Genomic DNA, 16,711 nt, shown 5'->3' with positions numbered 1-16,711 from the left:
ATCTGTAGGTATAATCAGATCTCATTACTTTATCACACTGTGTACATATACATGAGTCTGTATCTTATATATGTAGGTATAATCAGATCTCATTACTGTATCACATTGTGTACATATACATGTGTCTTTATCTTATATCTGTAGGTATACTCAGATCTCTTTACTGTATCACACTGTGTACATATACATGTGTCTGTATCTTATATCTGTAGGTATAATCAGATCCCATTACTTTATCACATTATGTACATATACATGTGTCTTTATCTTATATCTGTAGGTATAATCAGATCTCATTACTGTATCACATTGTGTACATATACATGTGTCTTTATCTTATATCTGTAGGTATAATCAGATCTCATTACTTTATCACATTGTGTACATATACATGTGTCTGTATCTTATATCTGTAGGTATAATCAGATCCCATTACTTTATCACATTATGTACATATACATGTGTCTTTATATTATATCTGTAGGTATAATCAGATCCCATTACTTTATCACATTATGTACATATACATGTGTCTGTATCTTATATCTGTAGGTATAATCAGATCTCATTACTGTATCACATTGTGTACATATACATGTGTCTTTATCTTATATCTGTAGGTATAATCATATCTCATTACTTTATCACATTGTGTACATATACATGTGTCTTTATCTTATATCTGTAGGTATAATCAGAACTCATTGGTTTATCACACTGTGTACATATACATGTGTCTTTATATTATATCTGTAGGTATAATCAGATCCCATTACTTTATCACATTATGTACATATACATGTGTCTTTAACTTATATCTGTAGGTATAATCAGATCTCATTACTGTATCACACTGTGTACATATACCTGCTTCTTTATGTTATATCTGTAGGTATAATCAGATCTCATTACTTTATCACATTGTGTACATATACATTTGTCTTTATCTTATATCTGTAGGTATAATCAGATCTCATTACTGTATCACATTGTGTACATATACATGTGTCTGTATCTTATATATGTAGGTATAATCAGATCTCATTACTGTATCACATTGTGTACATATACATGCGTCTTTATCTTATATATGTAGGTATAATAAGATCTCATTACCTTATCACATTGTGTACATATACATGTGTCTATCTTATATCTGTAGGTATAATCAGATCTCATTACTTTATCACATTGTGTACATATACATGTGTCTTTATTTTATATCTGTAGGTATAATCAGATCTTATTACTCTATCACATTGTGTACATATAAAAGTGTCTTTATCTTATACCTGTAGGTATAACCAGATCGCATTACTATATCACATTGTGTACATATACCTGCTTCTTAATCTTATATCTGTAGGTATAATCAGATCTCATTACTGTATCACATTGTGTACATATACATGCATCTTTATCTTATATCTGTAGGTATAATCAGATCTCATTACTGTATCACATTGTGTATATATACATGTGTCTTTATCTTATATCTGTAGGTATAATCAGATCTCATTACTTTATCACACTGTGTACATATACATGTGTTTATCTTATATCTGTAGGTATAATCAGATCTCATTACTGTATCACATTGTGTACATATACATGTGTCTTTATCTTATATCTGTAGGTATAATCAGATCTCATTACTGTATCACATTGTGTACATATACATGTGTCTATCTTATATCTGTAGGTATAATCAGATCTCATTACTTTATCACATTGTGTACATATACATGTGTCTTTATCTTATATCTGTAGGTATAATCAGAACTCATTGGTTTATCACACTGTGTACATATACATGTTTCTTTATCTTATATCTGTAGGTATAATCAGATCTCATTACTTTATCACACTGTGTACATATACATGAGTCTGTATCTTATATCTGTAGGTATAATCAGATCTCATTACTGTATCACATTGTGTACATATACATGTGTCTTTATCTTATATCTGTAGGTATACTCAGATCTCTTTACTGTATCACACTGTGTACATATACATGTGTCTGTATCTTATATCTGTAGGTATAATCAGATCCCATTACTTTATCACATTATGTACATATACATGTGTCTTTATCTTATATCTGTAGGTATAATCAGATCTCATTACTGTATCACATTGTGTACATATACATGTGTCTTTATCTTATATCTGTAGGTATAATCAGATCTCATTACTTTATCACATTGTGTACATATACATGTGTCTGTATCTTATATCTGTAGGTATAATCAGATCCCATTACTTTATCACATTATGTACATATACATGTGTCTTTATATTATATCTGTAGGTATAATCAGATCCCATTACTTTATCACATTATGTACATATACATGTGTCTTTATCTTATATCTGTAGGTATAATCAGATCTCATTACTGTATCACATTGTGTACATATACATGTGTCTTTATCTTATATCTGTAGGTAGAATCAGATCTCATTACTTTATCACATTGTGTACATATACATGTGTCTTTATCTTATATCTGTAGGTATAATCAGAACTCATTGGTTTATCACACTGTGTACATATACATGTGTCTTTATATTATATCTGTAGGTATAATCAGATCCCATTACTTTATCACATTGTGTACATAAACATGTGTCTTTATCTTATATCTGTAGGTATAATCAGATCTCTTTACTGTATCACATTGTGTACATATACATGTGTCTTTATCTTATATCTGTAGGTATAATCAGATCTCATTACTTTATCACACTGTGTACATATACATGTGTCTTTATCTTATATCTTTAGCTATAATCAGATCACATTACTTTATCACATTGTGTACATATACATGCTTCTTTATCTTGTATCTGTAGGTATAATCAGATCTCTTTACTGTATCACATTGTGTATATATACATGTTTCTTTATCTTATATCTGTAAAGCAATTACCAATACATGGAGAGAACAACGGAAAATTAACATTTTATTACCTTATCTCTTTTATACCCCACATTGTGAAACTAAAAAATGAGAACCCGAGTAGGGGTTTAAGATAGCACTCTTCCCTATAGTGATAAGCCGTAATTGTAAAATACAATGTACCTATGGATGTGGAAAATGTACCCTTTATAAGTGTGAATTATTAAAAACTTTATTTATAGTAAATAAAATTCAGAGGAAAAATGCCTATGCACAACTGACAAGCCAAACCTAATGAGCTGGGGATACACCTGTCCATCCACCTCCCTGTTTCCTGGCCGATATCAGCTTGTCCTCGGCTTCAGGTGACAGAGGTGGATAGCAGTGTCCCAGTGCAAGAAAAGGGTAAATAAAATTTAGCGTGGGATAACCCTAAACACACAAACGTGTTTCAGCCCTATAACGGCCTTTCTCAATGTGTACATTTTTTTATCACATTGTGTACATATATATGTGTCTGTATCTTATATCTGTAGGTATAATCAGATCTCATTACTGTATCACATTGTGTACATATACATGTGTCTATCTTATATCTGTAGGTATAATCAGATCCCATTACTTTATCACATTATGTACATATACATGAGTCTTTATCTTATATCTGTAGGTATAATCAGATCTCATTACTTTATCACACTGTGTACATACACATTTGTCTTTATCTTATATCTGTAGGTATAATCAGATCTCATTACTGTATCACATTGTGTACATATACATGTGTCTGTATCTTATATCTGTAGGTATAATCAGATCTCATTACTTTATCACATTGTGTACATATACATGTGTCTTTATCTTATATCTGTAGGTATAATCAGATCTCTTTACTGTATCACATTGTGCACATATACATGTGTCTGTATCTTATATCTGTAGGTATAATCAGATCTTATTACTGTATCACATTGTGTACATATACCTGTGTCTTTATCTTATATCTGTAGGTATAATCAGATCTCATTACTTTATCACATTGTGTACATATACATGTGTCTGTATCTTATATCTGTAGGTATAATCAGATCTCATTACTTTATAACATTGTGTACATATACATGTGTCTTTATCTTATATCTGTAGGTATAATCAGATCTCATTACTTTATCACATTGTGTACATATACATGTGTCTTTATCTTATATCTGTCAGTAAACCAATCACCAATACATGAAGAGAACAATGGAAAATTAACATTTTATTACCTTATCTCTTTTATACCCCACTGTGAGTATAATTTCTTCTGCTGACTGTGTTTAAACAGCTTGGCCTTAAGGCCAAAAACTTTCAGTATAGGTGGGGATACCACAGGCTAAATCAACTATTTCAAATGCCAATATAAGGGCAATGGAAATACTTGTAAATAATTTAATACACTTCAGCAGGTAAAGTGGATCATTGAAAACAAATTAAAGGGGATAATTTAAAATTGTTCCTTTAACTGATGTAAACAAGGAAATGTTCTAGGCCTAGCAACTGCACGCACTGTACACTTGTCTGTACCTAGATGTGCAGGGGTCAAGTCCTACAAAAAAAAGTGTGGGAACTCACCAAAACTTTCACCCCCCTCACAATCAATATTGTTTTATATAAATGTATATATACACACTTTAATTATATGTATATAATCTATATGCTTTGGTTAATGAAAGTAAATTAAAACCAATGAAGGGTTGAATGGTTGCATTTGGGCCTGAGACTCCTCCATTGTCACAGAGACTCACCCACCTAAGGTGCAATAGTTCTATTTCTTCTGAGAGGAGCTAAATAACCCCAATCAAGCCACACAGAAATGTAAACTCCATGTGTTCCACAGTGTGGGGTGATCACACAGCAGGTCCGCTGACAGGCTTGCATTTAGAATATTGTAGGAAGTGTTACTGCCCATTACTAGAGGATCTCACTATCCCTCTAACCAGACTGTGCTCCAGCTCCTCCCACCAGGAGCAGCAGTGTTTACTAAAGTGTTTCTGTTCTCTGTCCAGAGGGAACGTAGTTCCTCCTACAAAAATAGTGCAGGAACTCCGTTCCCATGAGTTCCCGTCCGACTTGACCCCTGTAGATATGTCTGCACAATTATGCAACCAAGTGGCTGGATCATAGTATCTAATTAACATAGCAGATTGGATAAGGAATCGCAACACAGAGATTAAAAAAAAAAAAAGACTTTTACAGAGGGCGGACGGAGAGGAGATAATAATGGTAATAGATCTTAATATAAATTGCAGCATCTATAAGAACATATTATCAATGAAAGTACTATAAAAAAAAACAGAGAGTCAGGATCCACTTTAAACTAGATTAAACCACCACTCTAACATAAATAACATAAGCAATAATAGTTTATAGGCAAAGTGAATTTGTTCATTCATTTGTGGAACTAATGCTGAATATGGATGCAGGCAGCAGTATTAGGCTATTTCTTTCATAAGGTGGTGAGAGTCCATGAACCATTACCTCTGGGAAATAAACTCCAGGACAATAGGAGGAGGCAAATATACCTAAAAACATCACAAGCATTTAATCCCTCTCACCTCTCTGATAGCCTGGTCTTTTTACTGAGTCGAAACGCATCAGCTCTTTTTTTATCCCTGATACGTTACGTTGTAGCCATTTAGAGGCCTATTTAACAATGGTCTTGCGGACCTGGTCCAACAGTGCGGATCAGGTCTGCAAGACCTCGCTGAATGCGAAGAGCAATACGCTCTCTGTATTCAGCATTGCACCAGCCGCTCACAAGAGCTGCTGGTGCAACGCCGCCCCCTGCAGACTCGCGGCCAATGGGCCGCCAGCAGTGAGGTGTCAATCAACCCGATCATACTCGATCGGGTTGAATTGGGGGCCCACAAGCTCCATACAGAGCTTGATAAATGGGCCTCTTAGAATCAATTTAAATAAAGTTGATTTTATTTACCACGGTACTTGGACTACTTTTGATGCATTTATGAGAAAGACTGCTACAGACATCATAGGACTATTTTACTAAATGGACATGTCAATTGCCACTCCAGCCATTTGATTTACTATTCCCTTTGAGGATAAACCCTATGTACATAAAATGTGTTTTCTTTCTTTAGAAAGGCCTTGTTTTCCAGAAGTGGTTCCCTGTTTTCAACATATTTGACATCCCTGGGGTAATGGCAGTCTCTTTCTTTGATGTATAAATCTGTCTGTTCTAGTTTCAGAAGATGCTGCTGTTGAAGATTTTACAAATCCATTGGCAATGTCATTTTTCATATTAATGTTAAGATATAACCTTTGCAGCACACCCAGGAGAGCTATGTGACTCATTTAATAGCAGACCTGGTCTTTATGGTAGACTTTATCTCTACTGTGTCTGAAGGGTATAGGATCTTCCTTCTTCTGGACTTGAAGTCTGGTGGAAAATACTTATTTTAATATCCATTTTTGTTCCTTAATCAATCAAGAACATAAACTTTCCTCTTTTTCACAAATCTCTAGATTTTTCAGAGCTGCCTGGAAATCTAATGTTGTTTGGAACAAGGCCAAATGATCTAAGAAACTTTCTTCCTCTTACAAATAGCTTGAAACTCCAATCCAGATTCTATCCTAGATGTCAATTCTAGTTTTTGAAATAAGTTCAAGGTCTTTCCCAGTTTGTCGTTTGTTATACAGAAAGAGGCAACTTTATGACCTATTTTGGATCTCAAATCTTTGTCAGGTTTCTCAGAGTTCCTTCTTTTAAGATGGATTTTGTTTTACCCCAGTCTATCATGGTCCAATTATTATTCCATCAGCCAATCAGAATCAAGTTCAATCCGATTGGCTGATCCAATCAGCCAATCGGATTAAACTTGATTCTGATTGGCTGATTCCATCAGCCAATCAGAATATTCCTACCTTAATTCCGATTGGCTGATAGAATCCTATCAGCCAATCGGAATTCGAGGGACGCCATCTTGGATGACGTCATTTAAAGGAACCGTCATTCGTCGTTCAGTCGTCGGCCAGGATGGATGTTCTGCGTCGGAGGTCTTCAGGATCCTGCCGCTCCGCTCCGGATGGATGACCATAGAAGATCCCGCTTGGATGAAGACTTCAATCGGATGGAAGACCTCTTCTGCCCCGCTTGGATGAAGACTTCAGCCGGATCATGGACCTCTTCAGCCCCCCGCTTGGGCTTGGATCAGGACATCGGAGGAGCTCTTCTGGATCGATCGGTGAACCTGGTATGGTGAAGATAAGGTAGGAAGATCTTCAGGGGCTTAGTGTTAGGTTTGTTTAAGGGGGGTTTGAGTTAGATTAGGGGTATGTGGGTGGTGGGTTGTAATGTTGGGGGTGGTATTGTATGTTTTTTTTTACAGGCAAAAGAGCTGAACTTCTTGGGGCATGCCCCGCAAAGGGCCCTGTTCAGGGCTGGTAAGGTAAAAGAGCTTTGAACTTTAGTAATTTAGAATAGGGTAGGGCATTTTTTTATTTTGGGGGGCTTTGTTATTTTATTAGGGGGCTTAGAGTAGGTGTAATTAGTTTAAAATGGTTGTAATATTTTTCTTATGTTTGTAAATATTTTTTTATTTTTTGTAACTTAGTTCTTTTTTATTTTTTGTACTTTAGATAGTTTATTTCATTGTAGTTATTTGTAGGTATTGTATTTAATTTATTTATTGATAGTGTAGTGTTAGGTTTAATTGTAGATAATTATAGGTATTTTATTTAATTAATTTATTGATAGTGTAGTGTTAGGTTTAATTGTAACTAAGGTTAGGATTTATTTTACAGGTAATTTTGTAATTATTTTAACTATTTTAGCTATTAAATAGTTCTTAACTATTTAATAGCTATTGTACCTGGTTAAAATAAATACAAAGTTACCTGTAAAATAAATATTAATCCTAAAATAGCTATAATATAATTATAATTTATATTGTAGCTATGTTAGGATTTATTTTACAGGTAAGTATTTAGCTTTAAATAGGAATAATTTATTTAATAAGAGTTAATTAATTTTGTTAGTTTAAAATTATTTTTAACTTAGGGGGGTGTTAGTGTTAGGGTTAGACTTAGCTTTAGGGGTTAATACATTTATTAGAATAGCGGTTAGCTCCAGTCGGCAGATTAGGGGTTAATAATTGAAGTTAGGTGTCGGCGATGTTAGGGAGGGCAGATTAGGGGTAAATACTATTTATTATAGGGTTAGTGAGGCGGATTAGGGGTTAATAACTTTATAATAATAGCGGTGCGGTCCGCTCGGCAGATTAGGGGTTAATAAGTGTAGGCAGGTGGAGTCGACGTTGAGGGGGGCAGATTAGGGGTTAATAAATATAATATAGGGGTCGGCGGTGTTAGGGGCAGCATATTAGGGGTACATAAGTATAACGTAGGTGGCGGCGCTTTGCGGTCGGCAGATTAGGGGTTAATTATTGTAGGTAGCTGGCTGCGACGTTGTGGGGGGCAGGTTAGGGGTTAATAAATATAATATAGGGGTCGGCGGTGTTAGGGGCGGCAGATTAGGGGTACATAAGTATAACGTAGGTGGCGGTCGGCAGATTAGGGGTTAATAAAATTTAATCGAGTGGTGGCGATGTGGGGGGACCTCGGTTTAGGGGTACATAGGTAGTTTATGGGTGTTAGTGTACTTTAGAGTACAGTAGTTAAGAGCTTTATGAACCGGCGTTAGCCCAGAAAGCTCTTAACTACTGACTTTTTTCCTGCGGCTGGAGTTTTGTCGTTAGATGTCTAACGCTCACTTCAGACACGACTCTAAATACCAGAGTTAGAAAAATCCCATTGAAAAGATAGGATACGCAATTTACGTAAGGGGATCTGCGGTATGGAAAAGTCGCGGCTGAAAAGTGAGCGTTAGACCCTTTTTTTAATGACTCCAAATACCGGAGGTAGCCTAAAACCAGCGTTAGGAGCCTCTAACGCTGGTTTTCGCAGCTACTGCCCAACTCTAAATCTAGGCCTTTTAGAATAAGATTTTTTTCTTTAAAATTTTAAACTTCATGTTTCATTTCATTTGTCCACGTATGAGTCAGAAGATCACGGTTGTTACTTAGCTTCCTTGCTAAATTATGACTTCTTGGAAGCAGGGAATTCTCTCCAGAAATTTTGCAGTCCCTACTACTAGGTTAATGTCTATTTTTGGGGCTTTTTAAAGGGAGACTTCTGTTGTGTAGTTTGCACAGAAGCGGCTTGGTCTTGTCTACTGTCTTTTCTTTTATGGTGAGAGTCCATGAGACCCACCCAATTTTATTTTTCCAAATGGCGGCAGTTTACTATGCACCTCATTTACCCTGCTTTGTTCTTCTCTACTTATATGGTTTCTCCTTTCTCTCAACTATACGTTAGACTGGGATATCAGAGAAGAGAGAGGAATTAAAAACTTGTGACTTTTTTTTGGTATCTTTGTCTCCTCCTATTGTCCAGGAGTTGAATTCCCTGTAAAAATTGCTTGTGGACTCTCACCACCATGAAATAAATTTATCAGGTGAGCATTATTTTTTTTATTTTTTTGGTGTTGGATTTAGTCATGAAATAGTGCAACATACAATGATCTGTGCATTTTTTTATGTGCTGCATTCTCACAGGAAGAAATCTGGCCCAAAAACAGCCAAATGCCAAATAGTTTATACTATTCAAAACACATAAAGCCCAAAATAAAATGGAAGAACATGCTTTTTGCATTATGAACATTTTTGTATCATCTCATAACATTTGTGAAGAAGAATTCAATAACATATTAATTAGAAACAATCACAATGAACTAATTCTTTCTCTCTTATATCATAATGTCAATGAGTGAAAAAGCTGTTAGTATGGAACAATGTATAATGTTATTTGGATTACCTCATGCACTCGTACCTTTTCTGTATCGATGCCCTTTGACATGGACCATGTCGATACAATATAATCCATAACTCTCTCGCTAAGGCCTTTTGGGACCTGATAAAGTTTGAGGAAATCACGCACATTGTTCAGCACCTCGTGGTATCGGTTGGTGTTGGCGTACATTTGCTGGAAAATAGTGGTCACGTTTCCAAAAATAGTTGCATAAAGGAGAGCTAAAAAAGAAAGAAAAGTAGGTATGATGTGGCACTAATATCTACAAAAATACCAAACCAAAAGCAACAGAGAGTAAGAAAACAGTGGGATATTAAAGGAAGGGTAAACTTAACTTTTCATGTTTTGGAGCATACTATTAAAGAAAAAATCAATTTCCTTTTTAAATGTGTTTTGATCTCCTGGTATTCTTTGTTTGAGAGCATACCAAGGTAGGCTTATAAGTGTGGACATTTTTTCAAAACTGCTGCTATATAGTGCTCCATATGTACACATTGCTGAGAATATCTAGGTATGCTCTTCAGTAAATGATACCAAGAGATCAAGTAAATTGTTAATAGAAGAAAATTGAAAAGTCTGTTTAATGTTGCACCAAAATGGTTTTAACTTAGATGTTGAGCACTGAAATGTATGGTTCAAAGATGATATATGAATACAATATTTATTGTGTGTGCAATAGTGTAGTAAGTGTTGTAGTATTGTGTGTGAGATAGTATAGTGCATGCAGTAGTATTGTGTGTGAGGTAGTATAGGGCATGCAGTAGTATTGTGTGTGAGGTAGTATAGGACATGCAGTAGTATTGTGTGTGAGATAGTATAGTGCATGCAGTAGTATTGTGTGTGAAGTAGTATAGTGCATGCAGTAGTATTGTGTGTGAAGTAGTATAGTGCATGCAGTAGTATTGTGTGTTAGGTAGTATAGGGCATGCAGTAGTATTGTGTGTGAGGTAGTTTAGGGCATGCAGTAGTATTGTGTGTGAGGTAGTATAGTGCATGCAGTAGTATTGTGTGTGAAGTAGTATAGTGGATGCAGTAGTATTGTGTGTGAGGTAGTTTAGGGCATGCAGTAGTATTGTGTGTGAGGTAGTATAGGGCATGCTGTAGTATTGTGTGTGAGGTAGAATAGGGCATGCAGTAGTATTGTGTGTGAGATAGTATAGTGCATGCAGTAGTATTGTGTGTGATGTAGTATAGGGCATGCAGTAGTATTGTGTGTGTGTGTGAGGTAGTATAGGGCATGCAGTAGTATTGTGTGTGTGAGGTAGTATAGTGTATGCAGTAGTATTGTATGTGAGGTAGTATAGGGCATGCAGTAGTATTGTGTGTGAGGTAGTATAGTGTATGCAGTAGTATTGTGTGTGAGGTAGTATAGGGCATGCAGTAGTATTGTGTGTGTGAGGTAGTATAGTGTATGCAGTAGTATTGTGTGTGAGGTAGTATAGGGCATGCAGTAGTATTGTGTGTGAGGTAGTATAGTGTATGCAGTAGTATTGTGTGTGAGGTAGTATAGTGTATGCAGTAGTATTGTGTGTGTGAGGTAGTATTGTGTATGCAGTAGTATTGTGTGTGAGGTAGTATAGTGCATGCAGTAGTATTGTGTGTGAGGTAGTATAGTGCATGCAGTAGTATTGTGTGTGAGGTAGTATAGTGTACGCAGTAGTATTGTGTGTGAGGTAGTATAGTGCATGCAGTAGTATTGTGTGTTAGGTAGTATAGTGCATGCAGTAGTATTGTGTGGGAGGTAGTATAGTGTATGCAGTAGTATTGTGTGTGTGAGGTAGTATAGGGCATGCAGTAGTATTGTGTGTGAGGTAGTATAGTGTATGCAGTAGTATTGTGTGTGAGGTAGTATAGTGCATGCAGTAGTATTGTGTGTGTGAGGTAGTATAGTGTATGCAGTAGTATTTTGTGTGAGGTAGCATAGTGCATGCAGTAGTATTGTGTGTGAGGTAGTATAGGGCATGCAGTAGTATTGTGTGTGTGAGGTAGTATAGTGTATGCAGTAGTATTGTGTGTGAGGTAGTATAGTGCATGCAGTAGTATTCTGTGTGTGAGGTAGTATATTGTATGCAGTAGTATTGTGTGTGAGGTAGTATAGTGCATGCAGTAGTATTGTGTGTTAGGTAGTATAGTGCATGCAGTAGTATTGTGTGTGTGAGGTAGTATAGTGTATGCAGTAGTATTGTGTGTGAGGTAGTATAGTGCATGCAGTAGTATTGTGTGTGAGGTAGTATAGGGCATGCAGTAGTATTGTGTGTGAGGTAGTATAGTGTATGCAGTAGTATTGTGTGTGAGGTATTATAGTGCATGCAGTAGTATTGTGTGTGAGGTATTATAGTGTATGCAGTAGTATTGTGTGTGAGGTAGTATAGTGTATGCAGTAGTATTGTGTGTGAGGTAGTATAGTGTATGCAGTAGTATTGTGTGTGAGGTAGTATAGGGCATGCAGTAATATTGTGTGTGAGGTAGTATAGTGCATGCAGTAGTATTGTGTGTGAGGTAGTATGGTGTATGCAGTAGTATTGTGTGTGAGGTAGTATAGTGTATGCAGTAGTATTGTGTGTGAGGTAGTATAGTGCATGCAGTAGTATTGTTTGTAAGGTAGTATAAGGCATGCAGTAGTATTGTGTGTGAGGTAATATAGTTCATGCAGTAGTATTGTGTTTGAGGTAGTATAGTGCATGCAGTAGTATTGTGTGTGAGGTAGTATAGTGCATGCAGTATTATTGTGTGTGAGGTAGTATAGGGCATGCAGTAGTATTGTGTGTGAGGTAGTATAGGGCATGCAGTAGTATTGTGTGTGAGGTAGTATAGTGCATGCAGTAGTATTGTGTGTGAGGTAGTATGGTGTATGCAGTAGTATTGTGTGTGAGGTAGTATAGTGTATGCAGTAGTATTGTGTGTGTGAGGTAGTATAGTGTATGCAGTAGTATTGTGTGTGAGGTAGTATAGTGCATGCAGTAGTATTGTGTGTGAGGTAGTGTAGTGCATGCAGTAGTATTGTGTGTGAGGTAGTGTAGTGCATGCAGTAGTATTGTGTGTGAGGTAGTATAGGGCATGCAGTAGTATTGTGTGTGAGGTAGCATAAGGCATGCAGTAGTATTGTGTGTGAGGTAATATAGTTCATGCAGTAGTATTGTGTTTGAGGTAGTATAGGGCATGCAGTAGTATTGTGTGTGAGGTAGAATAGGGCATGCAGTATTATTGTGTGTGAGGTAGTATAGGGCATGCAGTAGTATTGTGTGTGAGGTAGTATAGTGCATGCAGTAGTATTGTGTGTGAGGTAGTATAGGGCATGCAGTAGTATTGTGTGTGAGGTAGTATAGGGCATGCACTAGTATTGTGTGTGAGGTAGTATAGTGCATGCAGTAGTATTGTGTGTGAGGTAGTCACCCAATAGTAGACACCCAATGCCCACCCGGGATACCCATCATAGCCGGAATTGGGAGCCTAACAGACAATGTATCTGGATATGTTGATTGGTATCTTCAACGCTATGTCATCACATTGGATTCCTATATCAAAGATTCCCCTGATCTGATAAAAAAGCTTGAACAGATCACTTTGGAGGAACAATTTATATGGATCTCATGTGATGTTCACGCTCTATACTCCAATATACGACACCAATTAGGTATTCAAGCTGTATCTGAGTTTTTGGCAAGTGATATTTACATTCCAGCATTACAGAAGGAGTTTATTGTGCAATTGATATCTTTTATTTTGAAACACAACTATTTTGTCTACCAAGACGAATATTATCTACAGATACTAGGTACTGCCATGGGGATCAGGTTCACTCCCAGTTTTGCCAACCTCTTTATGGGGCTGTTTGAAGATAGGTACATCTATAGATCAGACTTTGGAGCGAACCTGGTCTTCTATGGCAGATACATAGATGATCTGCTGTTCCTGTGGAGGGGAGATGTTTTGTCTGCTGAATCTTTTGTTAAACACCTTAATTCTATCAGGATGGGCTTTACTTTTTCTAGTAATATTGAACATCAATCAGTGGTATTTTTGGATCTATGTCTATCTTTCTCTAATGAGAATAAAATTATCATGACTACACATTTCAAAACTGTGGACTGTAATAGTTATCTTCATTATAGAAGTTACCATTATAGTCCTTGGCTCAACAATATCCCATATGGGCAGTTAAAAAGGATACGTAGAAACTGTAGCCATATTGAGGATTTTGAACAACAAAGTATCATTCTAAAAACTAGATTTAAAGAAGAAGGTTATCCCCAACAAATAATTGATATTGGGTACGAAAGAGCTAAATTTGACAACAGAGATTCTTACTTTGCATATAAACCAAAGAACAATAAAAAAGACCATAATACTAATATTACAACTGTTAATCATTCTAACCCATTATTTATTACCCAATATAGTGTGAACTGTGAACCATATCAAGATAAAACGCATCATCAAAAAACATTGGGATTTTGTAAAAAAGGATCCAATCATAGGAAAACTAGTAGACTCTGAACCTAAGTGTGTGTTCAGACGAACCCCTACACTTAAAAGTGTTTTAGCACCTAGTAAAGTTGTAGTTCATAAACTTAACAGAAGAGTGAATTCACTTATACCAACTAAAAAGAACGGAATAGGGAAGTGTTCACTGAAAAACTGCAATATGTGTAAACATTTTACACCTGGGAGTAAAACTTTTTCATCCAGTGTTACAAAGAAATCATAATATTCATCAATTTCTGACATGTACTTCCACTTATGTTATTTACTTGTTGACCTGCAATCTTTGTGGGATCCAATATGTGGGCCGCACTTGCAGACTGATAAGGAACAGATGGAATGAACATCTAAGAAATATTAAAAAACAAATTTCGCAACCATAGCGTTCCTAGACACTGCAACAATACACATAATAGGATAACTAACACATTTGGTATTTGTCCACTTGAGATGATTCCCCTTTCCTATCTGTATAATAGATTTAATAGGTTGAGACAGAGGGAAACATATTGGATCTACAAATTGAACACCTTATTTCCCTCTGGTCTCAACCTTAATATGGACTTAGCAGCATTCTGAACTTGACTCTTGACAGTATATAGTTTATTGGCTTATGAGCATGAATCCCAATTGACAATCTGACTACACCTATCATAGATCCCTATCCTATCTTGTGATGTCACTACTGGGCGATGCCCTATGTGCACTCCCACTTCCCATTATCTGTTCCACTGCACTGCCCACATTTTTACATATGTATCTTGTCTTGTTCTATGTGTACATGTGTACATTTGTATATACTCACTATTAATACTATCATTCCCATTTCACCCATTTATTACTAGATGGTGGAAATTATTTGTGCCTGTTACGTATCTGCTAGATTTGTCCCTCTCATCCACGTTCTTTATATCGGTGCTATACCGTCACATTTTTCTTCTCTATTTCCCCACTTGTGTAAATTGCACTTTAGCTCCTTCAAGCCAGATATTATGTATTATTTTTATCTATTATTATGGCCCTTGCTCCCACACCATGCCTCTGTCCGACGGCATGGCCCCTATTATTTCTATAAACATCTGCTCTCATCACCAGTACATATGTTGATTATTATTATTAATAAGTAAGTATATTTTCCTGCACATTCCCTTATTCTATTCACAGTTTGTATCACACTCATATATATTTATATTTTTATTTGGCATACATCTTATTTCTCTGGTCCTTATCCTCTGGACCTGTCACAGTATATCTGAGTAATCCTTGTGTTTCCCTTCCAGTTCCTAACACTAATACAATGACCGATCACAGAGATTAGCTGACGATTAGTTATTTACACCCCCCCTCCCTCTTATCATCTTATGCACACCTTCGGCAAACATTTATCTCTGCACACAATGGCAGATTTATCATTACTCTCATATCACACATTGAGCTGTCATTCACAAAACTCCCCCCTACACACTTCCTGATATTTTTATTTATGCCCCGTATATACTATAGACATATGATTGTCAACATCATTCAATATTGGGATGAACTCTTTCCCTTTGTTAGACTGAGACACCCCGCCATTATATATATATATTTTTTAGTCACTTCAGGGGCTTAATATGTTCACGTCTCTCCCCCTGTATGTAGCGCAGCTAGGCACGCCTACGCGGACACCACGTCACGTACCAGACTGTCATTCACGCCCCTTTGTTTACCCACTAGCCATATGCTAATTGCGGATTTTGTATCACACCCCCGTCCACTTTGTATGGCGCTTGCCCTTTTATCTTGTTTCCCGATCGTCATTGGTATAGTCAGTCATGCCCAATCTGACATCACGCTTCCCTGATGGTAATTCACGCCCTATTGTTATTACATTTGCCACATGCCATTGGCTGATCATTCACACCCACTTTCTTTCCTAGACCCAAGCCCTTTTATATATTTACGCTACCCGACCGCAACTATTGCTGATATACGCAACGGCTTTGTTTTGTACTACTGACATCACTTCATTTACGCAACTAATATATTAATGTTATTTATGCTATATATGCATCTTACTAATATTTCTAAACCTCTGTTGTCAATAGTTCTTCAGGCAATGGCCATATATATAAATTAAATCATATTAACATTGTAGAACAGAATCAGTTTATCGCCCAAGAGAGGCTTATACCATTTTTGTTTCTGCCTTGGGGCTCAGTGTATTATTACATTTTTTGCACAGCTAAATAAAATTATGTAATGTTTTATAATATATTATCTAAATATATGTATATCAATAATATGTTGTTTTTGGCAAGGGACTGTTTGCATGACCTATATTAATGTATATTTATTGCATATTTAACTAACTTTTGTATTATTGACTCCACCATGTGTATATTGGTATGCCCCATTAGGGGTGTGTGACTTTTTCTGATCATTGATTGGTTCTCATTTATTTTAAATATGGCAGCT

General features: G+C 36.2%; 1 protein-coding gene across 1 annotated transcript in view; it reads right to left on the bottom strand.

The window, feature by feature from the left end:
* Window positions 1-16,711, bottom strand: part of KCNH5 (potassium voltage-gated channel subfamily H member 5) — a 1,175,650-nt gene that overhangs the window by 494,628 nt on the left and 664,311 nt on the right. The window contains exon 8 of the mRNA XM_053697286.1: window positions 9,794-9,993. Within this exon, the coding sequence (XP_053553261.1) occupies window positions 9,794-9,993 (200 nt within the window). The remainder of the gene's footprint in view (window positions 1-9,793; window positions 9,994-16,711) is intronic.

The sequence above is a fragment of the Bombina bombina genome, chromosome 1, assembly GCF_027579735.1.
Source record: "Bombina bombina isolate aBomBom1 chromosome 1, aBomBom1.pri, whole genome shotgun sequence".
NCBI lineage: Eukaryota > Metazoa > Chordata > Amphibia > Anura > Bombinatoridae > Bombina > Bombina bombina.
This window is presented reverse-complemented; position numbering and strand designations above follow the sequence as displayed.